We start from the raw sequence: 25,366 nt of genomic DNA, 5'->3' as shown, positions 1-25,366 counted from the left end.
CCAGCAGAAGCCGGCGCACCCTTTAAAGAGCGCGCGGCTCCTGTGGGCTTTTCTACGAGGAGGGAGAAGGGACTGACGTGGCTCTTGGGGGCTTTTCTCCCTGCCTCCCGCTTGCACACACATTTCTTACTTTTCAGGAGGGAAAGAGTGTGTCTTATGGAGCAAAAAAATACGGTAATCCCTAGTGTAGTAAGATAAGACCTTTGGAGCAGGCATTTTTTTTAAAAAAAAAATTAATGAACCGCCCTAATGGAGGCTGAACAGAGCCTGCTGTACCATCCCAGCCCTCACCGCCAACGCCACTGGAGCGACCGAGCTGCAATGGTCTGACTGGAGAACATGACTGCTCTTTCCCCGCCTGCCTCTCACCCTCCCCATCCAGGTGGAGCCTCTCACCTCTTTTCAGTGGGCGGCAGCAGCAGGGCCCACACTCCCTTCCTCTCAGCCAGCCCAGGGGTGGGAGGTACGCGGGCGTTCCTTCGCTGGTCACAAGAAGAAAGAGGCGCCGCTCCCACCCCAGCCCTGGAGGCCGAGCCCGGGTGCACCTTGCCTTGTCCCCCAATGGCTCAGGTCTTGATGAAGGAGCCTGTTGTGGACGCACCTGGCTGCCCCACCTCACGTCCCCCCAGAAATCTGTGCCCGGAGCCATAGCCTCCCACCCACCCCACACTACCCCCCTTTTTTGTGTCATCCGCTAAGATGTCGAATTCCCTCCCCACAGCGATGTGCCTGGCATTATGCAGTTTCTATCAAATGTGGAAGACGCACCTCTCTACTTGGGCTTTTGACCCTTGAGGTGTGTTATTTCTCGGACCCCACCTAAGTTTGGAGCCCACACTTGAGGGTGGAGGGTGGGCAATGAATTAACCGAGGCAAAACCTCAATACTGGCGTGTCAACGGTGCTGAGACAGCTGATGGACAACCGTAGAGATTCCCTTGGGATCATGGCTCGATTATAAATGTTTATAATCAAATTCTACACAGGGTTTTGCCCCTCCCCCAACGCCCGCCTGGTGTTTCTCCTTGGCATTCGCTCCATCTTGTTGATCTGCCTTTGGGCCACGTAGATGGGCAGTTGCTTCCTGATTTCCAGAAAAGTCTGGTGCGTGGTTTCTGGGATCATCTTTAAGATGAAAAAGAAGGTGGCAGCACATATCGGACAGCAGATGAGGAAGCTGAAGAATCCGATGTATTTCTGGAAAGGAACAGGAGCAGCAACACACACAGAGAGAGAAACAGGGCTCAGCAACATGAGTCAAAAAACTGAGTTTTAAATGTATTATAAACATGCAACACCAGATGGCGCTGTAGAGCAGGAAACTTTTCTATGTGATTTTACATAGAGGTTTTTTTTTCTTTTGTTATAAAGATTTAATTTTTATGACTTATCTATAGTGGGGTTTTTCCCCCCTGTGTGTAGATCCACCCACAGAAAGGCATAAGCTTATTAATTTAGCACATTATATTTCCCCAGTGCTTTTTTCCTTCAAGGAACTCAAGGCCGGGTTATCTCATAGAATCATAGAATTGAAGGTTTGGAAGGGACCCCCTGGCAAGGGTATTCTGGTCCCACCCCCTGCTACAATGCAGAATTTACAGCCAGAGAATCCTCTGACATAGTTGGTTCCACTGTCGACAGTTCTGCCTGATGTTTACCTGGGATATTCTTTCTTGCCATTTGAATACATTAGTTTGGGCCCTGCCCTCTGGAGCAATGGGGGGGGGGGAGCTTGCTCTGTATTCTATGTGGCAGCCCTTCAGATATTTGAATATAGCTACCAGATGACACTTGAGTCCAACTCTACAATTCTCTATCAGTGCTCTGTCTTCTCTTATCCAGGCTAAACATACCCAACTCCTTCAACTGTTCCTCATAAGGCTTGGTTTCCATCTCTCTCTCTAGTAACACCCCAGAAGGGAAGTTTTGGGACCAGGTGAGGGTAGGCGTGGAATGTGCTTTCTCCATCCTACCTAAGGTGGGAAAGGTCTATGGCCATAGACGTAGCCAGGATTTAGGGGGCAGGGAGAACACCTACCTGTCATCATCCTCTGTCTGGCTCTGTCTAGCAGATTTAGAATGAAATGTCTCAGCAGCAGTTGTTTTAAATTCCTTTCTTTTGACCCCAAGTGCTCGGGGAAAAAATCTGCCAATATCTTTCTACAATTTATACTTTTACTTAAGTATTTTTATTTAATTACTTGATTTTGGGGGGAGGGGAGGAGAGCTCCCCCCCCCGGCTATGCCCATGGCTGGGGCAAATTCAATCCCTGGCAAGTCCAGGGGAAACTGGGAGCGGCCCCTTCTCTGAAACCTTGGAGAGCCACTGCCAGTCCGTGTAGACACCACTGGCTTGATATAAGGCAGCTTCTTATGTTTTACCTAGAATTAGGAGGACTAGAATCTTACGTTTTGTTTTGTTTTTTTACAGGAAATACCATAGCTCAGTGTCAGAGCATGTAGAAGGTGCTCAGTTCAACCCCCGACGACTCCAAGTAGGACTGAGAAAGACTCCCTGTCTGAAACCCTAGAGAGCCTCTGGTAGTCAGTGTAGACAGTGCTTAGCTAGATGGACTAGTGAGGGACAAGGCAGCTTCCTAGGTCCTCAACATCCTCATGCCAAGCAGATGCTCTACTGCTGAGCTACAGCCCTTCGCTGTAGAAGGTTCAGAACACCCACGGACCACCAGAATCACTCACCTGGATATTGAGGAAGGTCACAATGCTGAAGAAGTTTAGGAACCAATGCACAAAACCCCCGACCACATAGGCTGAGGACCGCGAGGACTGAAGGAAAATCTCTGCTATTATCAGGTTGGGAAGAGCACCTGTGTAGAGAAAAGAGTTCACTGCTCGTTGGGAGGAGATTTTTTTATTTTTATTTTTTAAAAAGAGAACTATTTTTAAAGTGGTTTCATCTTGCCTTTGTTTAGGAACTGCTTAACTGTTTATATATTTTATTTTCTCGTTGTTGTCGTCGTGATTTATTGGCTTTATATACTGCCCTTCATGACAAGATCTCAGGGCGTTCACAGGATAAAATACAAGGTAAAAACGCAAGTAAAGAGTTAAAACAAAAACAACAAAATAACACACACACACACACACACACACACCTCATGCATGGAGGTATTTTCTTGGGGCCATCTGTTGTTATATATTTTTTAACCACAAAGAAGATTTTTAAAAAGTTTTAAAGTTGGGCCATAAAGGTAAAGGGACCCCTGACCATTAGGTCCAGTCGTGACCGACTCTGGGGTTGCAGCGCTCATCTCGCTTTATTGGCTGAGGGAGCCGATGTTTATCCACAGACAGTTTTTCCGGGTCATGTGGCCAACATGACTAAACCGCTTCTGGTGAACCAGAGCAGCGCACGGAAACACCATTTACCTTCCCGTCGGAGCGGTATCTATTTATCTACTTGCACTTTGAGGTGCTTTCGAACTGCTAGGTTGGCAGGAGCAGGGACTGAGCAACGGGAGCTCACCCCATCGCGGGGATTTGAACCACTGACCTTCTGATTGGCAAGTCCTAGGCTCTGTGGTTTAATGCACAGCGCCACCCGTGTCCCTTGTAAAGTTGGGCCATACTTTGGTGCTTATTTTCTACACCACTTTGTGAAGTCTCCCCCTTTGAAAAGCAGATTAGAAACCTTTCAAACAGTCTTTAATACTATAAAACCATTGGCCTCAAAATGGCATTCCATTTTTTAAATGGTTTTTTCATGTAAAGTGCTACAAACTACTTTTATTCGGAGATTTTCTGAACATACCATTAACAAACATCAACAGAAAACAGGATCGTGGGACTTCTGCGGTTCACTACGAAGCCCAGTAGATCAGTGTTCTTCAGTCTTAGAAACCCATCTACTATTATTTTCATTATTCTTTTGTACCCTGCTCTTTCCACAGAACCTGGGACTCAAGGGATCTTACGAAACCGTAACCTCATATTTAATCCCATTACGTTAAACCATGGGTAGGCAAACTAAGGCTCGGGGGCTGGATCCGGCCCAATCGCCTTCTAAATCTGGCCCACAGATGGTCCGGGAATCAGCGTGATTTTACATGAGTAGAATGTGTGCTTTTATTTAAAATGCATCTCTGGGTTATTTGAGGGGCCTGCCTGGTGTTTTTACATGAGTAGTGAAGGGTTAATCTTCATATTATCTACACATAGTGAGTTTCTGCATCAAACTTACTTCTGCATTTGTGGTCAAGCCAGCTACCAGACAGGCTATGGGGCCATTTCCTGCCTTGCGCTTCCTGCTTCAGTAATGCAAGATTAAAAAAGACACGTACAAGGGGCTGCTTAGCTAGCAAAAAAGACACGTGTACGAAGGAGAGGGGAGGGACTGCTAAGCAAGCAGAAAGGCACACGTACAGGGGTAAGAGGAGGAAGTGCTTAGCCAGCAGTGCTTAGCCTGCAATATAGATATGCCCTAAAAGGGAATAAGTGAAAACTTGCCAGCTGATTGGGGAAGTTTTGGGGGAGGTCTGAGAGGTGGGTGAATGCTTTCAGGTATAAGAAAGTTTGCTGATGTGTATTACTTTGCAGCCAGATTTCAGAAGATATTCTGCTGGCTGTCTCTGTGCACAGATTGAGATTAAACCCTTTTCTCCAAAGAAGAAACTTTCCTGGTGTTATTTTACTCTTTCTTTGGTCCTGGGGACGCGGGCAAAACGATTCCCTGGTGAAATAAGGCTTCATATTTTTGGTGCGTTGGCCGGGAAATCGCCCCACCCCAGAGGACCGAGGAGAGCCAGGCTCGACCTTAGGTGAACAGCTCAGATCGGCGTTCGCATTTCCGGTGCACACCCTGCCAGTTTGTAGGGGGAGATTGCCACACCGTCCTGGAGTGGAGACACCTGGTCGAGGGAGAAAAGAAAGAGGACGGCCGAAAGAGGGAATCCGCAGCGAGAAAAAAAAAAGGTAAGCCCGAAGGAAAGGGCTAGGGGCCCGAGGGAAAGGGCCAGAGGCCTGATCAGCCTCACCTGGTAGCAGTAAAGTGCTGCCAGGAAAGGAACTGGCCGTGGCAACAGGGTGCCGCCAGTAAGGTTGGGAAAGGGAATGGGGCAGAGGAAATTGAGTGTTTTGTTGGCATGTTGTGTGTCAGATACTCCGGTGAATGAATTGTTGAATGAGGGCCAAGGCTTAGTGTCCCCTTGGCCGAGCGATTGTAGGGTTGTGCATTTTCTGACAATCCGTAGCATGTGGAGTGTGAGAGAATTTTGAAACCCAGTTAGGAGCGGAGTATCTGAAAAATGGGGTCTGGAGCAAGCCAATGTATTCCTCTGGAATGCTTTTTAAATAACTGGAAAACGGCCACGAAGAGTGATGATTTGGGATTCAAATTGAAAAAACAGAGACTCAGAACTTTATGTGAGGTGGACTTGCCGTCCCAGGGAACTGCGTGGCTTTGATTTGCAATTAATCAACCCCCTGTGGCGAATCAACCCCCTGTGGCAAAATATATTAAATGTCCACCCAGACCAGATCCCCTATATCTCTACATTAGAATGTGTGCTTTTATTTAAAATGCATCTCTGGGTTATTTGTGGGGCATAGGAATTAGTGCATACATATTTTTCAAAATACAGTCCGGCCCCCCACTAGGTCTGAGGGACTGGATCGGCCCCCTGCTGAAAAAGTTTGCTGACTTCTGCATTAAACTGTAACGGGATTAAAACAATGAAAAAACAAACAAGCCCAAAATCTGTTAAAATGCAGATAATAAAAACACTAAAAACACTACGACCCTTTCCTTAAAAACAACAAAACAGTCAGTTCCCAAAGGCCTGCCAGAATAAAACAGTCTTCACCTGCCAGTGGAAGGACAAGGAGAGAGTCGGCCTAACCTCACTGGAAAGGGAAGAGTTGCTGGGATCATTAGGGCTGCGCTGTTTTGTAAGAGTTTTTGCTGGCACTGTGTTTTTTATATTGCTGATCTACACCTGACTCTGGCTCCTGATACCCTGTAGTGGAAGGGGCTGAGGATAAATAAAGGCCTGACCACCCTCGATCCTTGGAAACCTTTTGCTGTTCACATCCTGCGCCTCCTCAAAGGAACTCTGCGTATCACCTGAGCACTTACTAGGTCCGACGGCATGTCCCATGAGGAAAATATTGATGAGGAGCGCATTGACGTAAGACATCCACAAGGCATCTCCCTGTTGGAGAGAGTTGTGAGAGCGTGTCAAGCTTGCTAGGTTTGGGCAAAGCGCTTTGGATGTCATCGCTGATGTTATTGGTCAATCAGACGCTGTTTACTCATGAGAGATCGCTTCCCATTGGGAGGAATCCAGAGGACAGCGGCACTGAGTTGTGCCCAAAATGAGTTGCGCCCACCACATGTGCATGATGTCACACACACGACACCCCTCCCAGCCTGGCCAGGCTGACTTGGCCTGCGAACATGCTTCACCCTGCCACATCCCTGGCGATTCTCAAAAGGACGCGGTACAGCCAAGCATCTTCGTCCTGGTGCCTCCTCTTGAGGATTGCCGCAGGGTTTGGGGGAGGCCTGGCCCCCTTCTTGAAAATGTGCCAGTGCCAGAGGAGCATCTCTGATGGGATAGCAAGGGAAAGATCTGGTCCTTTTTTAAGCACCTTGTGCTGCACAGAAGGGTTGTTAGAATCTTCGGTCCTGTATACCTGATGGTCCTGTATACCTGAAGGAGCGTCTCCACCCCATCGTTCAGCCCGGACACTGAGATCCAGCGCTGAGGGCCTTCTGGCAGTTCCCTCATTGCGAAAAGTGAGGTTACAGGGAACCAGACAGAGGGCCTTCTTGGTAGTGGCGCCCACCCTATGGAACACCCTCCCTTCAGATGTGAGGGAAATAAGCAGCTATCCTATCTTTAAAAGACACCTGAAGGCAGCCCTGTTCAGGGAAGTTTTTAATATTTAATGCTGTACTGTTTTTAACACTTGATTGGGAGCCGCCCAGAATGGCTGGGAAAACTCAGCCAGATGGGTGGGGTATAAATAAATTATTATTATTATTATTATTATTATTATTATTATTATTATTATTATCCAAACCAAATATGACATTTTGATAAAGGTATGGTCCCCACGTATCAACTGTGTAAATAGGAGCGATGTTAATGCGAGGCCTCGATCACTCACACTCATTTATAGAGAGCTGCTACCTATTCCAAGGCCATATCAGCCTTGCTCCACACACCCTCCTTCAGTGTGTTTTTGCCCAGCTGGAAATGTGCTCTTTAAACTTTGATCATGCCTCTTGCATGCCTGGACGGAGGCGAGAGAGGAGTTTGGGAAGGTGTGTGCAGAAACCAGCCTCTTCTGCAAAGGCAAATGATGTGAGTTCATTGCTCAGCCTACTTTTGCTTCTAGCCCCACCCACCACTGGCATGCAGTTTTTGGTCTGCAAAAGGTCCCAGACTTAGCTCAACAGTTTAGGTGACATGTAGAATGCCAGCACATGTTTTAATTTTTTAAATAAAGGTTTCAAGATACAGTTGTACCTTGGAAGTCGAAAACCAAATTGCAGCTTCTGATTTGCTGCAGGAATCTCCTGCAGTCAATCAGAAGCCGTGGAAGCCCCATCAGACGTTCAGGTTCCAAAAGAATGTTCGCAAACCGGAACACTCACTTCCAGGTTTGTGGCATTCAGGAGCCAAAACGTTCAAGTTCCAGGGTGTCCGGGATTCAAGGTACGACTGTAGTGGTTATAAACTGTTGAAATAATTTCATTGTTTTATTCCTATTGTGAAACTCTGAGGGCTTTTTTAATTTAATGAACAAGTGGTATATAAATTTTGTGAAAGAAATATGCAGTTGACAGCTTCATCTGTCTGGGGGCAGGTGGATTGCAGAGGTGGGGAAACCCAACATGCAATATGCACCAGGTGCCTCCTCTCTGGTGTGCACAGCAATGTGAAAACACAACTTGAAACGCAGCAGAAGAGAAGCGACGTTGCTGCATTTCAAAGTATTAATGCGTACACAGCGAAAGAGCCATCAAAAGGAGTGATGCTCTTTCAGTTGCTAGTGTGCACATAGCCAAGGAGCAATCGACAGAGTAACGCTTGGCTTTCGAGGACACCGGTGCTTGAAGAGTTCGGAAAAAACCAACCAACCTGAAGTTCAAGGTTCATGGTTAATACGATGCAGAGGATGGTGCACATGCCAAAACCAAGGAGCAGCAGGAACTTTCGCCCCATTGAGTCAATGTAAAATATCTAGAGAATGTAACAGCAAGGGAAAGAAAGCATGTGAAAAAGGAAGGACGCAGCACTCAGTCTCAGCTTAACCAACCTTGCAGGGTTCTTAGTAAGTTTAAAATGGGGGTGAGAGAGAGGGCTCAGAAACAAACGGGTGGGTCTTTTACCACCTCACCTTGATAGAGAACAGGGAGCCAAGTGGGGCTGTGTGTAGTGAGAGTATGTATGAACTTTGGCTGGTGCTGGAAGCTGGACATACAGAAGAACATACTGCTCTATACTAGCCTTGGTGATCTCCCCGGGAACCTCACGAGGAGGCAAGATCTCTTGGAGTGTCAATGCTGTGAGCCCCTCCCTCCAAGGCTCAGGCCAGGTGGGCCAGGAAAGGCTGAAAGCCTGGAGAGCTGCTGCCAGCCAGTGTGGACAATACAGAGTTAGATGCACAAAGTATCTGACTTGGTATAAGGTGCCTTCCTGTGCAGTGGTACCTCGGGTTAAGTACTTAATTCGTTCCTGAAGCACCACTTTAACTAATGGGGCCTCCTGCTGCTGCTGTGCCACCGGAGCACAATTTCTGTTCTCATCCTGAAGCAAAGTTCTTAACCTGAAGCACTATTTCTGGGTTAGCGGAGTCTGTAACCTGAAGCGTATGTACACTGTATTCCTAAGTGCTGGCACAAAACTGCTGCTAAAGTTTGCAGCGCAGGAACATCCTTTGGAGCAGACTGAGCTTTGAGACTTTAAGGGGCAGGAAAAAAGGCGAAAGTAGGCAGGCTTACCCCGACAAAGACTGAAATGATGATGGCAACGCTTGATGCTAAACGGATGTATGGCATATTATTTAGGTCAGTTCCTGTAGACAGGTAGATTCTCTCTGTATAAAAGTATACCTGAAATGAGACCAAAACAACTGAGACTTTTAGCTTACTGGGCGATGGTCCTGTGGCTGACTCAGGGTTTGAGGCACTGTCTACAAAATGAAGCCTAAGATCCTTTCTCTCCAACTCCAAACTAGGGATGGGAAAATTTGTTTCTTTTCCAGCCTTAAATCCAGCTCTTCACATTTCTTCTGCACAGACAAGAATTGTTTGCAGTTGCCAACAAACATAGGCAGGCAATCCTCTGAATCTCTGGCTATATGGGAATCAAAGGTCACTGCAGTCGTGCCCACAAGGGGTGGGTGTGCCTACCAGTACCCCTTGTGGTGCCTGTGAACGCTCTTGGTAAATATCTTCTCAGAAATCTACAATCTGCTTGAGATTGTTTGCTCTTTGTGCTCATAAAAACACCCCTGTTCCCACAGTGGCCACCCAGATGCCTACAGGAAACCCACAAGCCTAGCACAAGCATCAAAGAGCTTCTGTCTCAGAGAGAGTTGCTGATGTAGGTGCCTTCCTCCCCGCCTCCGTTGGTGGGGCAGCTGTTGTAACAGCATCCGCACACCATCTGGGGGTGATGCCCCCTTTTCTGCTCTTTTGGATGTGGCAGCCATTTTTTTTCATGTCTCCTCCCTGCCCAGCAGCCATTTTGTGACTGGTGCCCACGGCACTCCCCTCAACATTCCAAACATGGGCACTGGGCCCCAGTGGCGTAGCGTGGGGGGTGCAGGGGGGGCCCGGCTGCACCGGGCGCAACATCTGGGGGTTAGGGTTAGGGGGCGCAAATCCACGGGTTAGGGGGCGCAAATCCACGGGTTAGGGGGCGCAAATCCACGGGTTAGGGGGCGCAAATCCATGGGTTAGGGGGCGCAAATTACTTGCCTTGCCCCGGGTGCTGACAACCCACACTACGCCACTGCTGGGCCCCCAAAAGGCTGACGGAGCTTGGATGCAAAACAAGCTCCGCCCATACTGCTTGTGACCCTAAATGTGGTGCTGCCTGTGCCACAAATTTGCCCAATCCTCCTTTAAAGCCGCCCGAGCTGGTGACCATCGCGGCCTCCTGTGTGGGGCCATAGTTCCATAGTTTAACTATGAAGAAGTCCTTCCTTTCCTCCGTCCTGAATCTTCCAACGCTCAGCTTCCTTGGAAGTGCCCTGGAATGCCAACTCTCAACACCCGCAGCCATTGGCCGTCCTTGCTGGGGTTGATGGGAGCTGTAGTCCAGCCAGCCCTGGATGACCCAAGGTCCCACTTCCCCTCCCTTGTTCTAACCGCTTGTGGATATTGCCTTCCTTACTGCGTTGACTCCAGAGAGCTGTTGGCCACACATCAAGATAATGACTGAGATGACTTGCCACCGCAGGCTTGGGAAGCACAGCAGCATAAGTGAGTTCATGCTCTTCTCCGTCTTCTCAGCCATCTTCTCCTGCTGCAGTTCTTCTATCTCCTCCTGCACGTCCTCATTGTGCCTCAGCTTCTGCAAGGCTGGAAAGAAGCAGCAGGGAAAAGCCTTTGAAAAGCAGGGGACAGAGGCTGGTGGGGAGAGTTTCTTGCAGTACCAAACACAAGAGGTGTAGTGGAGGGGGGGGGGGGCAAAGACCAGTTACAAATTCTGCAGTGGGTTCCCGGTCTCCAGCATCCCAGAGACACCCAGCCAGCTTTTTGGCCACTGAGAAGATGTTCCGCCTCACCCGTTGTGATGCTTGGAGCCAATCTAAGTGAAGACAGGTGAGTCGGCCACTGAGGACTGGCTCCTAGGGTCACTCTGGAGAAAGACACCAAGGAGGAGCTGTTCTGCATGCGCCAAAGCTCAGCGTTTGGGAGCACTGCAAACATAAGCTGCCTCCGTTTCAAGAGAATGGTGTTCTAGTTCTGTTACCTGTCAATCAATCAATCAATCAATCAATCAATCAATGGATGGGTGTTCTGCTACATTCAATGGAGCTTCACATAAAACACTGTAGGAATGTTAAAGATAGTAGGAAAGGATATATTGAGTAAGTATTATCCTTCCTTCACTCAGGCTAGTGAAGTGGTGTAGCAGAGCAAATTCCCCTCAATATAGCTGAAAGCTAGTTTGCAGATTCTTTTGAATCTCTTAGTTAAGTTTATTCCCGCTTAAAAGAATAAAGACACAAGAGTCTTTCTGAGCAAAGTAACAAAAAGTTTACTCACATTTCAGTTCACAATTTGATCCCAGAAAGGCAGTTACCCAACAAACTGTGAGTTCATCTCATATGAAGACTGAACTCATGTGCTGCTGGCTGAGAGCTTACTTTTGAGTGATAGCTGATCCATGGCCATTTGATGTACCTTTGGGGATTATTAATTTGCTGGTGAAGATCCATCATTGAAACAGTTCATTATCCTGAAAGAACTGTTCTGTCTGCTGCACCCTATTGTGACATTTGGCGCACCCATCACCTCACGTTTGTAGTGTTGTGCCCGTAGCACCACCATGCTCCAACTCACTTCCAACTATATTTTGGATAGGATATTGACTGTGGAAAGGCATTCTGCCTCTATTTCAGTGATCCTTGACAGTGACTTACCAATCCTACCATTCCTGGTTATGGAAAATTTATCCGATTCTTATTAGTTTGTGACTCCATGCGCATATTATATGTCTTCTGTTTATAGTGTTATAAAAAATATTGTCAGTATATTATTAGCCAACATGTTGCTTGTTGTTGTTCAGAGCTGGCTGAGTGACAGTAGAGAGCAAAAAATACCGTATTTTCCCGTGTATAAGACTAGGTTTCTTCCCTAAAAAATAATGTCCAAAATTTGGGGGCGTCTTATACACGGATAGATCTTTCCCATTTTCTTAAATCAGAGTCCCCCAAAATAGGGGGCGTCTTATACATGGGGGCGTCTTATAGACGGAAAAATACGGTGCATTAATAAGAGAACAAAATGGCTGCAGGAGAGCAGCAAGGAAGAGAGCAAGTGAAGCAAGTAATTAAGACTGAGAAAATAGCTGCATGACTCGGCTCTTTGATGGAGTCAGCCAGAGCCATGCCCATCTCCCAGGTCACATGGAGGGGGAGGATGCTCCAGACCAGTGGAACAGGAAGTTACCCTGGATGTCCCCTGCCTGTGCCCACTCTAGGGAAACAAGGAATGTTGCATTTGACTGCACCAATGGATTACATCCCACAAACACAACTGAGGTCGCCTCGAAAGAAGAAACTGGAGCCCTCCACAAGAGGGGAGCCACCACTGAAAAGGCTCGCCGGGAAGGGTTAGGTGAGATCCCTGCCTGAAACCCCAGAGAGCTGCTGCCAGTCCGTGTAAGCAATACTGAGCTAGATGGACCAATGGTATGATTCAGTATAATGATTTCAGCTGTTCTCTCTCTGAGAACCAAGAATGACAGATTTGGGGGCCATCCAGACTCACCCCACCCAACATACAACACCATGTTTCATCCAGAAAAAGCACTAGGCGCTATCAGTTGTATTCTCAGATTGTCTCCTCAGGTAAACACTAATAAGACTTTGAATGTTATTATCCCTCACCCTCCAATATGTAAGTGGTTCATGTATGTGGTTACCTAGCATGGCCTTTTCTTCATCATTTTTCTGAATCAGTAGATACCTGGGGCTTTCGGGGAAGGAAGGAACGACAATGGTCTGAAATAATGCCAGTATTCCAGGGACACTTGTCAGTATTGGCCAATCTGCGCAAGAAGGAGCAATTAATTTTATTTATTACATTTACACCCCACCTTTCCTCGAAGGAGTTCAAGGTGGCAAACGTGGTTCTCTTCCTCCCCATCTTATCCTCACAACAACCCTGTGAAGGAGGTTAGGCTGAGAGACTGGGAATGGCCCAATGTCTGAGCCAGGATTTGAACCCTGGCCTCCCAGGTCCTAGCCCGGCACTCGAACTACCATGCCACCCTGGCTCTTGAAAAGTATCAGCTCAGATGGCACAACAGAATTGCCCAACGCTAAGGGAGGGAATCAATGGCCTTCCTGGGTCAGTGCCGTCGGTGCTAGCCATTGGCTGCCATGAGGGAAAGTGTGGCATGACACAAAATGGCTGCCATGGGGGTTATAAGACAAAATGGCTGCCGTGGGGATGTGGGGAAATGGCTGCTGTGGAAGCATGGCGTTATGGTGGCCACGTTTAAAAGGGGGGAAAAGCAAAGCAAAGAGACATAACCATGGGTGTGCCCCACATCAACAGGCAGGGGGAGGCACCTATATCAGCCATCGCTATGCTTGCTCACAGAGAGAAGGTCTCTGTACAGTGGTACCTTGGTTCTCAAACGCCTTGGTACTCAAACCAACTTAGAACCCAAACACTGCAAACCCAGAAGTATTCCAGTTTGCGAACTTTTTTCGGAAGCCGAATGTCCTCTGTTTTAAGTTTTACACTGGTTTGAGTGCCACACTTCCGTTTTGAGTGGTACGCTGAGGTCTGTTTGTTTTTGCTATTTATTTTGCGTTTTTGTGGCTCTTTTTTTGTTTTTGTGACTGTGTGGAACCCAGTTCAGCTACTGATTGATTGTGTGCCTGCAGTACATTGTTTATGGCTTTCATTTTATGAATCAATGGTCTCGTTAGTAAAATTCATGTTAAATTGCTGTTTTAGGAGTTGTCTTTAAAAGTCTGGAACGGATCAATTCGTTTTGCATTACTTTCTATGGGAAAGCACGCCTTGGTTTTGGAACACTTTGGTTTTGGAACGCACTTCCGGAATAGATTAAGTTTGAGAACCAAGCTACCACTGTACTTCTCCTCTGTTCAGAACTGATGGGTCGCTGGCTGTCCGATCCTGGGATCCAAGTGGGCACATGTAAGACTTTTTGTGGGCACCACAGGTGGTACTGGTGGGGGTTCACTGGTGCTTGTGAGCACCACATGGAACTGGAGGGGTCGTGGAACTGTCTCCCTCAGAAGGTGGCGAGCTCTTCTTCATTGGGAGTTGAGTCATCTGTTGGGGACTCTTTCCAGCATTGCCGCATGTTGGACTAAATGACCCCTGGCAATACCTTCCATCTCTACAATTCTACCATGACCTTTGGGCTAAGAGGTGCTCCTCTCTGATTTACCTTCTTCGTTCCCCAGCATTTCAGGAAAAGAGAGTATCTGAGCCAGGAGGACACCTACAGCTAGAAAGAAATGCGGCAGCATGCCAATGGCTCCCCTCATGTTCAGTGGGGAGATCTCTATGAGGTACAATGGGACCACGATGTAGAAGATGCCTGGTTAGGGGATAAATCAAGGCATTATTCACAGTAGGCATGTGACAGCCATAGAAGCATACAAACATCTCCCACTTACCCAACTAGTCATTGTGTTCTGCAAGAGAGGGCATCCTGCAGATGCCATCCTACCAGGAGGTCCATTCCACATGATGGCCAGAATCAGGCCTTTAGTTTGGCGGCACGTAGCCTCTGGAACTCCCTCCCACTGCGTATCAGGCAGGCGCCTTCTCTATTGCCTTTTTGGCACCTGCTATTTCAGCAGCTGGTATCTGTCTTGGATCCAAATCTGGCCGATGTGTGTGCTGTTGCTCTTTCTAAACGGTCTTTTAAAAAATATTTATAATTGCTATCATTATTGTTAGCTACATCCCTGCTGGTGGGCCAGGTTTGGCCCATGGGATGGAGGCTCCCCAAAGCAGTATATGGAGGTGGTGGTGGTGGGGAGGTTCTTCTTTTGATATGTCTTTGAATTGCAAGCACTGGTTCCTTCCCAACTCAGATTTCAGAACAGGGAATTTTCTCTTAACCCCACACCCTCACTAAATCCAGGAAGTAGCCCAACTCACCTATGGTTATTCCAACGATGAAGCGTGAAAGCATCGTAAACAGGAAGGCTTGCACCACAGTGGCGCAAACCATAAACATAGAGGACACCATGGAGCAGAAGCAATTGATCAGCAAGGCCCCTTTCCTGGAAAGAGTGGGGAAAGGAAGGGAATGACTGGGCCAATGAACATGTGGAATGATTGGAAGAGTTCCCCGCATCCTTTGGGGGAAGCAAGATCTGCCAGGAGGAGCAGTTTGGGAGGTCATGCGTCTCAGCGGGCTGATTTCTGGCTTTGCCAGCGTTAAATCTCTAATCCCGGCTCAGTCAAAGATACACCTGCGTAACTTGTTCATCCCAGAAGAATCACCCAAGGACATGGTGGGTGCAGGACCAGAGAGGGAAGGGGAATTACCGTAGTTGGGATCATAAAGCCGTATAACCTGGCAACCCGGCTACTTATTTTCAAGACTTATTTAATTCTGGTCATATGTTTAGCTTAATTTTATACCAAAAGGGATCCCAGGGAGGCTTAGTAAAACCAAAGCAAGGCAGCCAGTCCCTATCTGCAGGTTTACAATCTAAAAAGACCCCTCCCACAACAACAACAAAAGTCACGGAAGGAAAAGGGATATGGAGGGAATAGGAAAATCAAAATAAAAACTTGGGCACTTTCTAAACAGTGGTTCCTGTAATCCAAAGAATCCTGGGAATGCTAGCTTGTTAAGGGTGCCAGGAAGTGTAGCACTGTGAAAGGTACACTGCAGTCTTCGGGTTTCTTTGGGGAAAGCCTTGTGCTTCGAATACATGGTATGTACGCAGCCCTATTAGCATGGAGAAAGTCCACAGAACAAGGGAAACCATTAAGCAGAGGCTGGATACTTCTTTCCTTTCCTTTGATGTGGTGTCTGATCCACACCAGCCATCTCAATGGCAATATGTCTTTTGCAAGATTCCTTGCATTTCTGATTAAAATCTAAGGGCAGTCATTGGTTTTGCTCAGAGATGACCCAGTGAAATCAGGGGGGGCTCGCTCAGGCTGGCTCATTCATTTGAATGGGTCTGCTTTGTCGAATGCCACCCAAACGATAGCATCACTTCGGCTGGCTGAATATCTTTTGTTAAAATGTGGGATGCCTTTTGACAGGGTGAACCTCCTCAGCCAGAAGTTAAATTGAGCCTCAGCTGGGGAGACAGGGCTCAGCAGAAGCCCCACTCCCCTGCCCACCTGCCCCACGTCCAAAGTTAGGACTGGAAGTTCACTAATCACCAGGTCATCTATATATACCTTCCATATTCATCCACCGTGACTCCTGCGATGAGTGCTCCAGTAAGGCCTCCAATAGGGAACAAACTGATGGCAAGGCCTAGCATGAAGTGCAGATACTGCTGCTCTCCTGGATTCTTCGCAGCATGACCCATGTCTTCCATGAGCTAAGAGAGGAAATCATATCATGGGCAGGGTTAGTTTATCCACAACACATCCTAATCAGAAGGAACTGGCACCCCTGCAGGTGCCACATAATACTCATATGTAGAACTTCTCTCTATTAGAGTGGCAGCATTTGCCCTCTGGAACTCCCGGCCTCTTGATATCAAGCAGGCGCCTTCACTGTATTCTTTTCGGCGACTGCTAAAAACGTTTTCTTTTGAGAAAGCCTATACAGACACATAGAGCGTTGGTGTCTGTTTGAATCCGGTTTTCGGCTTACCGTTGATTTTAATTTTTTAAAAAGGTTTTTTTCAACTTTGTAAAACAAAACCCTAAGCATTTCATTGTTTTCTTCTTTCTGTAAACGGTTCTTCCTCCAGCCTTTTCCACCAACGGCATCTACTAATGGTTGCTCAGAAGGGAATGTGAGCCTTGGCTGAAGAAAGATCTTCCACACCTTGTTTTAAAGTCCCACTAGACTCTTTTGAGTTTTGGCTGCAAGAGACCAAGGCTCCATCGTCACCAAATGATTTATTTGTTAAGGATGCTGAGAGTTGTTAGAAGACCCCTATGGCTCCACGCTGAGTCAAACTTGGTGAGAAGCCTATCTTATTTTAACTAATACATATGCATTTCTCTGCACTAATATACACATTTTATTTTTTGTACACAGTGGTACCTCAGGTTAAGAACTTAATTCGTTCTGGAGGTCCGTTCTTAACCTGAAACTGTTCTTAACCTGAAGCACCACTTTAGCTAATGGGGCCTCCTCCTGCTGCTGCTGTGCCACCGCCGCACGATTTCTGTTCTCATCCTGAAGCAAAGTTCTTAACCCGAGGTACTACTGTATTTATGGGTTAGCAGAGCCTGTAACCTGAAGCGTATGTAACCCGAGGTACCACTGTACACTAGCTGAAGCATTGCACCACAAAATTCTGAGAAGAATTTTGACAGGTGTTCCAGTTGGCAACTTGTTTTGGAATGTGTGTTCTATGTAGATGTGCCCTTAAAACACAAACTATTTCAGATTTCTCTCCACCCCTAGATACAACCTGAAAATATCTCTGATGACTTTAGCTGTGATTCCTGGATTGCAGGGGGCTCAACTAGATGACTGTTGGGGGTCTCTTCCTACTCTACTGTTCCATGACTCGCTGACTCCCAGAAGCTTAGTCAGAAGCCCCTGTTGTAAGAAACCGCCTGTACTGCAGGGTCATCTTACCAGCACTGGGGAATAGACCATCCAGAGGTTGTAACCATATTGGATAGATCCCAAGCTGGTGACCAGCACTGTTCGGAGAAGCGAATTTGTCACCTCCTGCAGGAAATCAAAGCAGCAGATAAGAGCATCTGTCAGGCAAAGCGTTCATCAATGCATAAGGTAAAAGGACCCCTGACCGTTAGGTCCAGTTGTGACCGACTCTGGGGTTGCGGCGCTCATCTCGCTTTACTGGCCGAGGGAGCCGGCGTACAGCTTCCGGGTCATGTGGCCAGCATGACTAAGCCGCTTCTGGCGAACCAGAGCAGCGCATGGAAACACAGTTTACCTTCCCGCCAGAGTGGTACCTATTTATCTACTTGCACTTTGATGTGCTTTCGAACTGCTAGGTTGGCAGGAGCAGGGACCGAGCAACGGGAGCTCACCCCGTCGCGGGGATTCGAACCGCCAACCTTCTGATCGGCAAGCCCTAGGCTCTGTGGTTTAACCCACAGCGCCACCCGTGTCCCCATCAATGCATAGGACACAGTTAATGAAAGACAAATGGCTTGGATCTTAAGGCAGTGTGGGCAGAGTTCTGCTCATAGGAGGAGTGTTTATGGTGCAAGGTGATATAACCTGTGGCCCTCCAGGTTTTGCTGGACTCCATTTCCCATCAGCCCCAAGCCAGCATGGTCAGTAGTCAGGGCTAGTGGGAGCTGCAGTCCAGCAGTATCTAGAAGGCCCACAGATCCCCCTATTGCTGGACTAAAGGCTTCTGGGAGCTGGCAGCCCCATTTATAAAAGAACGTAGCAGGACCTGAGTCCAAAAGCAGAACGCTCCCCAGTATTCTGGTTGTGTGATGTCACTTGTTTGATGTGGGAGGGTTGAATTTTTAAAATGGCTTCTTAGGTCAAATTGGACGGTTAGAGCATGGTGGGGATAATGCCAAGGTTGCAAGTTCAATCCCCATGTGGGACAGCTGCATATTCCTGCATTGCAGGGGGTTGGCCATGTCTAAACTCACCCATTTGCGGACTATGGGCTTTGGTTCTGGCACTGCCTTGCTATCAGTGCTTCTTCCGGTAGTTTCCATAATTGAGTCTCAGCTGTGGGGGGAAGAAGAGGGACATTTTGTCAGGCGGTTATTATCTCTTGCAACTTCTTTAAGAACATAAGAATAGCTAAACCTGGCATAGGCAAACTCCGGCCCTCCAGATGTTTTGAGACTACAGTTCCCATCATCCCTGACCACTGGTCCTGTTAGCTAGGGATGATGGGAATTGTAGTTCCAAAACATCTGGAGGGCCGGAGTTTGCCCATGCCTGACTAAATGGTCCATGGACAGCTCCTCCTGACAGCCTGTTTATTGGGCATCCCTCCTGATTTGTTTTTGCAGAGGTTTGATTATGGCTATGTACACACCACGCATTTAAACCCTATGGCTTACGCCAAAGGATAATGGGAACTATAGTTTGCCCCATATGGACCTACAGTCCCCTTTAAATGTATCACCAGTCTTTGCTGAGAGTTCACTTTGATTTATTGATTTTTTAAATTGCATTTATATACCACCTTTCTCCTATATATATTTGTGTGTGCGCATGTGTGTATCATTTTGCAGTTTCCATCAAACAAAAAAGATATAGTTTTACATCAAATTTCAAAACCCAATTTCTGCCTCCCTCCTCCCTTTCTGCGATTTCTTATATTTATAGTATCTTTATTGCAACTCCCAGTTTAAGCCTAATTATTAGTTGACCCATATATTCGAAATTAGTTTTATCACACTGCACGTCTTTACGTTAAACCTGCTAATGAGTGTATCTGTTTGCAATAGTTTATAAAATATTCAATAAACGTTTTCCACTCTAAATCAAAGACACTGTCGTATTGATTTCTTATTCTTCCGGTGAGTTTCGCCATTTCTACATATTCCAATAGTTTTTTGCTGCCATTCTTCTTTGGTTGGGACGTTGTCTTCTTTCCATCTTTGGACAAATATCATACGAGCAGCTGTGGTCACATATATAAACAAGTTTTTATATTGTTTAGGTATCTCTAATCTCTAAAAGAAAAGCCTCTGGTTTCTTATAAAAAGTTACCTTAAACATTTTTTTCAGCTCATTGTATATCATTTCCCACTACATATGGAAAAAGGTACCTTCTTTTTCTTTGCACTTCCAGCAAATATTCGTTTCAGATTTATACATTTTCGCTATCCATTGCCCAGTGTATCATAGAAGATTTCACTTGCTCATCTTTTGTTTGCATATCTTATACGTTTCTGAAATTACCTTAATATTACTAATATCTAGCAGGTCTCTCTCCAACTGGAATGATTGGTTCCCAAAACCTAACTTTTTATCTGTTTTAAACAATTCATTTAGATGATAATATTGCAACCAGTTTATTAACATACTTGACAGTTCTTCAAACTTTTTAAACTTAATTTCACCACCCTCCTCACTTATTATTTTTTAAATAAGTTATCCAGTCTACACCCCACCTTTATCTCCAAGAAGCTCAAAGTGACATATATGTTTCTCCACCTCCCAATGACAGCCCTGGGAGGCAGGTTAGGCTGAGAGGACAGTGACCAGCCCAAGGTCACCTAGTGAGCTTCACAGCCGAGTAGGCATTTGAATCCTGGCCATCTGGGTCTTAGTCCGACACTCTAACCACTATACCACATTTTTCGCAGGGTGATGGTGATATGATGGTGAGCTCAGCACTCAGCCTGATTTGCTTGTCAGGCATTCCTTCCTTCTATACTTTTCTAGGCATTTCCACGTCATTTTCCAAACTGCAAAAAGTCTTTTTTCTTTTCAAAAATGTGTTTATTGCTCCGGGGTGATATTGCCTTTTAATCCACTTCAATTGCACAAACCTAAATTTCTGCTATGTGCTGGAAACCCTCCTGCAAAATGTATTTACTTACTTACTTAATAGTGGTGTTTATAGCTCACTTTTCACTGAATATTTTTAGTCCCAGGGAAACAAAAAAGGTCTAAAAAGCTAGGGGCTATATCTTGTGGTTTAGGGGACGCGGGTGGCGTGAAGGGACGCGGGTGGCGCTGTGGGTAAAAGCCTCAGCGCCTAGGGCTTGCCGATCGAAAGGTCGGCGGTTCGAATCCCCGTGGCGGGGTGCGCTCCCGCTGCTCGGTCCCAGCGCCTGCCAACCTAGCAGTTCGAAAGCACCCCCGGGTGCAAGTAGATAAATAGGTACCGCTTACCAGCGGGAAGGTAAACGGCGCTCCGTGTGCTGCGCTGGCTCGCCAGATGCAGCTTTGTCACGCTGGCCACGTGACCCGGAAGTGTCTCCGGACAGCGCTGGCCCCCGGCCTATAGATGTGAGATGGGCGCACAAACCCCAGAGTCTGTCAAGACTGGCCCGTTCGGGCAGGGGTACCTTTACCTTTACCTTTATATCTTGTGGTAGTGAATGCTCATGGCAGGGACATACTGAAAGCCTGTGACTTGTCTCCTGAATGTTTAAAGAAATCACAAACACAGAGATGCAGACTCCTGGGAGCACCACCCAGACAAGGAGGCTTCCTGCTCAGTCTCTGCATGAGTGCCTGTTCTGGCTTTTTATTACAACTGATTAAGGCAGGGATAGGGAGCCTATGGGCTCCATCTGTTCTTGGACTTCAACTCCCGTCAGGCCCAGCCAGCATGGCCAACAGGAAGCAGGGGTAGGAGTCGTGGTCCAACCACACCTGGGGGGGGGGCGCAACAATTTTCCTACTCCCAGATTTAAACCAAGTCAGAAACGATGGAGGGAAAACTGAAGCAGTTGTCTTCCAAGGTAATCCATTGGGTCAACAGTCCCAGAAGTTGGTAGCGGTGAAGTCTGTCTGTAGGGAGCCAACCCACCCCCTCAAGGCACCATAGCTGTCAACTTTCCATTTTGAAAAGGGATCAGCAGCCTTGAAAATAAGGGATCAGCAGCCTCACTTATCCCGGGGACAGTCTATGGGATATCTAACAATCCAAGATAGCAGCAGGAAGCAGCGGGAAACGGCGCTGGAAGAAGGGAATTTCCTGCCCCAAAAGGGAAGGCTGACAGCTATGCAAGGCACAGAAACTTACCGCAGCTTTCTGTTCTTGGAAGTAGAGGGGTGAAATCAGCCCCGCCCTGTTTTCTCTTGAAAGAAAGACATCAAAGGGCAGGCAGTATTGCAAGAGCCAATCAGAGGAAGGATGCTGAAAGATTCCATTTGGGGGAGCTGTTGGCAGTTGGAAGGCCAGGTGATTGAATTAGGTATACCAGGATCCCATCGTGGCTGAGCAGCTGAGCAGCTGAGCATGCCAGGCGGCCTTAACTCAGCCACATGCAATATTGTTATTATTGGGTTGTCGCTAGCCGAGCCCTACTCAGAGTAGACCCACTGAAAGAGCCAGCATGGCGTAGTGGTTGGGAAGTTGGACTAGGACAGGGGTCTGCAACCTTTAAGACAAAAAGAGCCACTTGGACCCATTTCTGAAGGAAAAAAAAAACTGGGAGCTGCAAGACTCGTCATTATAAAAATAACCTTTTTGTCCCTTTTTTATTACTTCTTTGTTTGACCCCTCAGAATTACTCCTCCTCATAGAAATAAACGTTAAATTAACAAGTTACCTTTTTGTGTGTGTGTGTGTGTTCTTCACTCCCCTTCAAAACCGTGACCAGCATACATGCCCCCTTTCAATGCAGTGACCAGCGTACATGCCCCTTACAATGTAGCGGGCGAACGAGCGGGTGGGAAGGTGACGTCGGGACGGTGCATGACTAACGCACGCACCGCCCCCATGCGACGCCACAGCCAGCACAGCGCCCGCCACAGTGGGGAGTGTCGGGGCGCACAATGCGCCTCCTCCCCTCGCTAGTATCCGCCCCGGAGCCGCAGCAAAGGTGTAAAAGAGCCACATGCGGCTCCGGAGCCGCGGGTTGCAGACCCCTGGACTCGGACATAGGTGACCTGGGTTCGGATCCCCTGCTCTTGACCTTGGACCAGCCTAACCTCCCTCTCAGGGTTGTTGTGGGGATTAAACCGGTTTCTGATTTTTAAAGTCCTCACAAAGATTCATCAGGGGTTTGGGGCAAATTTCCCCCGAGAGACACTTTTTTAGGCAGTTCTCCCGGATGCAGTCACAGGAAATCTCAATGAAGCCTTATTTACCTAGGGATCCATTAGCCACGCCATCCCCTGGACCTCGGAGGGAACAAAAGTACCAGGAAAGCAAAAATCTTCTTTGGAGAAAAGAGTTTATTGAAAATCTGTGCACAGAGACAAGGTCTGTACTCAGAGACAACCAGCTGGATAGTTCCTGAAAATACACTGGCTGTAAAGCAAGTCACTTCAGCACACTTTCTTATACCCGCAGACTTCCCCAATCGGCTAGCAAATATTGCTTGCTAAACACAAAATATTGCCTGCTAGACATTCCTGTCTTTCTGCTAAGCCAAGCACTCCCTTCCACCTCCTTGTACACGTGTCTTCTTTTGCTAGCTAAGCTTTCCCTTCGTATCTCTTCCTATTCTTGCATTACTAAGCAGAAGTAAAGCAGGAAACATCTTGCTAGTGGTTTTCTAGTTAACAGCAGTTTCTGGCTAGGCAGGAAGCGACCTTCTGACCTGTAGCTAACATCAGCAGTTTCAAATAGCTGGTTAGGCAGGAAATGGACTTTTGCCCTGCCAGCCAAATTTAGCACAGTCACTGGCGGCGTGCTAACTGTCTGGCCAAAATTTGCAGAAGTTGCAGAAGTAAGATTTCTTAGGTACGGAATACAAAGCACAGAAAATATTGAGAGAAACCTTTCCCATCTCCCTTTACTTTTGGTGCAGAAACGTGTAGTTAATATGAAGATTAACCCTTCACTCCATCCTCTTCTTATGAACAATCTATTACTTAGATTCGTTCTGGGGTAGGGGTCTATATTCTCTCATTACAGCAATCACGCGAGGTCCCATCATGCGAGACATCATCTTTCTCATCATATTCTGCAAGCATTGCATCAAGCAGGGAATACAAAAGCAAAGAAGCAATAGAAGCATTATTGGGCCCACCAGCATGGTAAATATTCTCCCCATCCATCCACCTGGGAAGATGCTATCCAACCAAGACATATCCCAGCCCTCCCAAATTTGTACAGGGACATGTGCCACCTTTTCAATGCTAGCCGCCAGATCACGGATAGCCTCGCCATGGTCTGAAACGTTGAAGCAACATGCTCCATTTCAGCCATTTGTAACCACCTATTGTAGGGGTTATGGGCACCCCACTTAGTCATCAAACGGGAAATGTCGGCAAGGGAGGGCGGGGGACTTTTTCCTGCCTGTGCCAATACACATGTGGGCTCTCCAACTAAAAAGAAAAGGAGAATCATCAAAGGTATAGATGGATTACGTTTCTTCCCACAATTACGATACCGTTTATGCCAACAGAAATACGAGAGCATCCATATGACAAGGGCGGGACATATCACTCCTACCCACCAAACCCAATATCTCCATGGTTCCTCCCACCAATACTCGGGGTTCATTTCTGATATTCATTTACTGCTGAGGGGCTCACTGATATTCGTATTCAATTATCTCCTGGACCTCAGGGGTAACTTTCCACTTTTCTGCTGAGGCACCTACTATACGGAGCAATTTCCCTACAATCCCTTGTGGGTGGACTGGGCTCTCGTGTTGTCTCTTCAAGATATTATACCCAAAAGGGGCTTCTCCCTCTTCATATATCAGCATGCACCCACAGGAATATGTCCACCCCTGCAATGGCCTGACACTTGGGGTGACTATATCAAGGGGTTCTGGTACCAATATCAAAAGTCCCGGTGGTGCCTCTAAATTGGCTGGAAAACAAGTGTCTACGTTGGGGGCGCTGCCTGCGGGCGCCCCTCCCATCCAATTCTTCACCGTGCGTAGAGATATCAGCCTCCGGAGTGATATCAGCAAGGCAGTTGTCACTGGAGGGGATCTTCAGGATGCTGAGACACAGTCCAATTTGAAGCAGCTTTCTTCACTTGAATGTGGTGGACCCAAGGGGTGATGCCAGCGACCTTCACAGCTGCGGGTGTGGAGAGCAGATGGGCCCTTCCAGCACGGTTGCAGTGGTGCCTGGGACCAGTCTTATCCACACCTCGTCACCTGGCTCAAACTGGTCACGCAAGGAGTTCGGGCCTGGGTCCACCTGTTGAGCTTGAACAGAGATAGGTGAAAGCATGCGCACATAAGGAACCGGTCTTCCAAACATCACTTCAAAAGGGTGACAAGTGAATACGTTTCAATGGGAGGCTACAGACTCTAAGCAAAGCCAAGGGCAACATGGACACCCAATTAGACCCTGTTTCTTGGGTCAATGGTTTTTCAAAGTCCTGTTCATCCTTTTCACTTTTCCAGAACTTTGGGGCCTATATGCGGTACCCACCATCTTCCTTCTTCACTGGCAACAGTGGGGTGTTTACTGTGATTGGCATTGTTTCAAGATTCCATGTTGAAGCAATCGCTTCAAATGCACCCACATTCCTTCAGCTGCCTGTTGTGGGATGGGGTATTGGTTTTTATCCTCCGCCCATAATCCAGGGTCAACATCATGAAGCAGGCTAACAGGGAGGATTCCCTCCTCTTCTTTTACCATCATCAAGCGCCAATTGTCTCTCAGGGGCATTTCTAAAGAAAACTCTCCTGCTGGTCCAATTGTTATCATTACTTCCCCCATTGGTTGGAAGGAAATCTGGGCTTGTAATTTTGTTAACAAGTCTTGGCCCAAGAAAGGAATGGGACACTCTGGTATATACAAAAATTTGTGCTGGACTATTTGGCCACCTAAACAGCAGGTAACAGACTGCATTGTGGGTTTTGTTACAAGCACAGGTAAGGCTGAGTGGGCGGCTCCCTTGTTCACCTTCTC

General features: G+C 47.3%; 1 protein-coding gene across 1 annotated transcript; it reads right to left on the bottom strand.

Annotated features, from left to right (window-relative positions):
* Positions 1–950: 950 nt before the first annotated feature.
* Positions 951–21,701, bottom strand: LOC309517141 (solute carrier family 2, facilitated glucose transporter member 5-like). Its single transcript, XM_082196224.1, has 13 exons — positions 21,561–21,701; positions 18,493–18,574; positions 17,489–17,584; positions 16,123–16,268; positions 14,857–14,981; positions 14,135–14,287; positions 12,629–12,754; positions 10,370–10,557; positions 8,971–9,081; positions 8,108–8,209; positions 6,094–6,169; positions 2,700–2,827; positions 951–1,196 (listed from the first exon to the last, which is right to left on the bottom strand). The coding sequence occupies exons 2-13, from the start codon at positions 18,559–18,561 to the stop codon at positions 978–980; spliced, it is 1,539 nt and encodes a 512-aa protein (XP_082052350.1). The 5' UTR covers positions 18,562–18,574; positions 21,561–21,701; the 3' UTR covers positions 951–977.
* Positions 21,702–25,366: the final 3,665 nt, after the last annotated feature.

Source organism: Podarcis vaucheri (assembly GCF_965113315.1).
Source record: "Podarcis vaucheri genome assembly, chromosome: 1".
Classification (NCBI taxonomy): Eukaryota; Metazoa; Chordata; class Lepidosauria; order Squamata; family Lacertidae; genus Podarcis; species Podarcis vaucheri.
The sequence above is the reverse complement of the archived record's forward strand: the minus strand, read 5'-3'. Positions and strand labels throughout refer to the sequence as shown.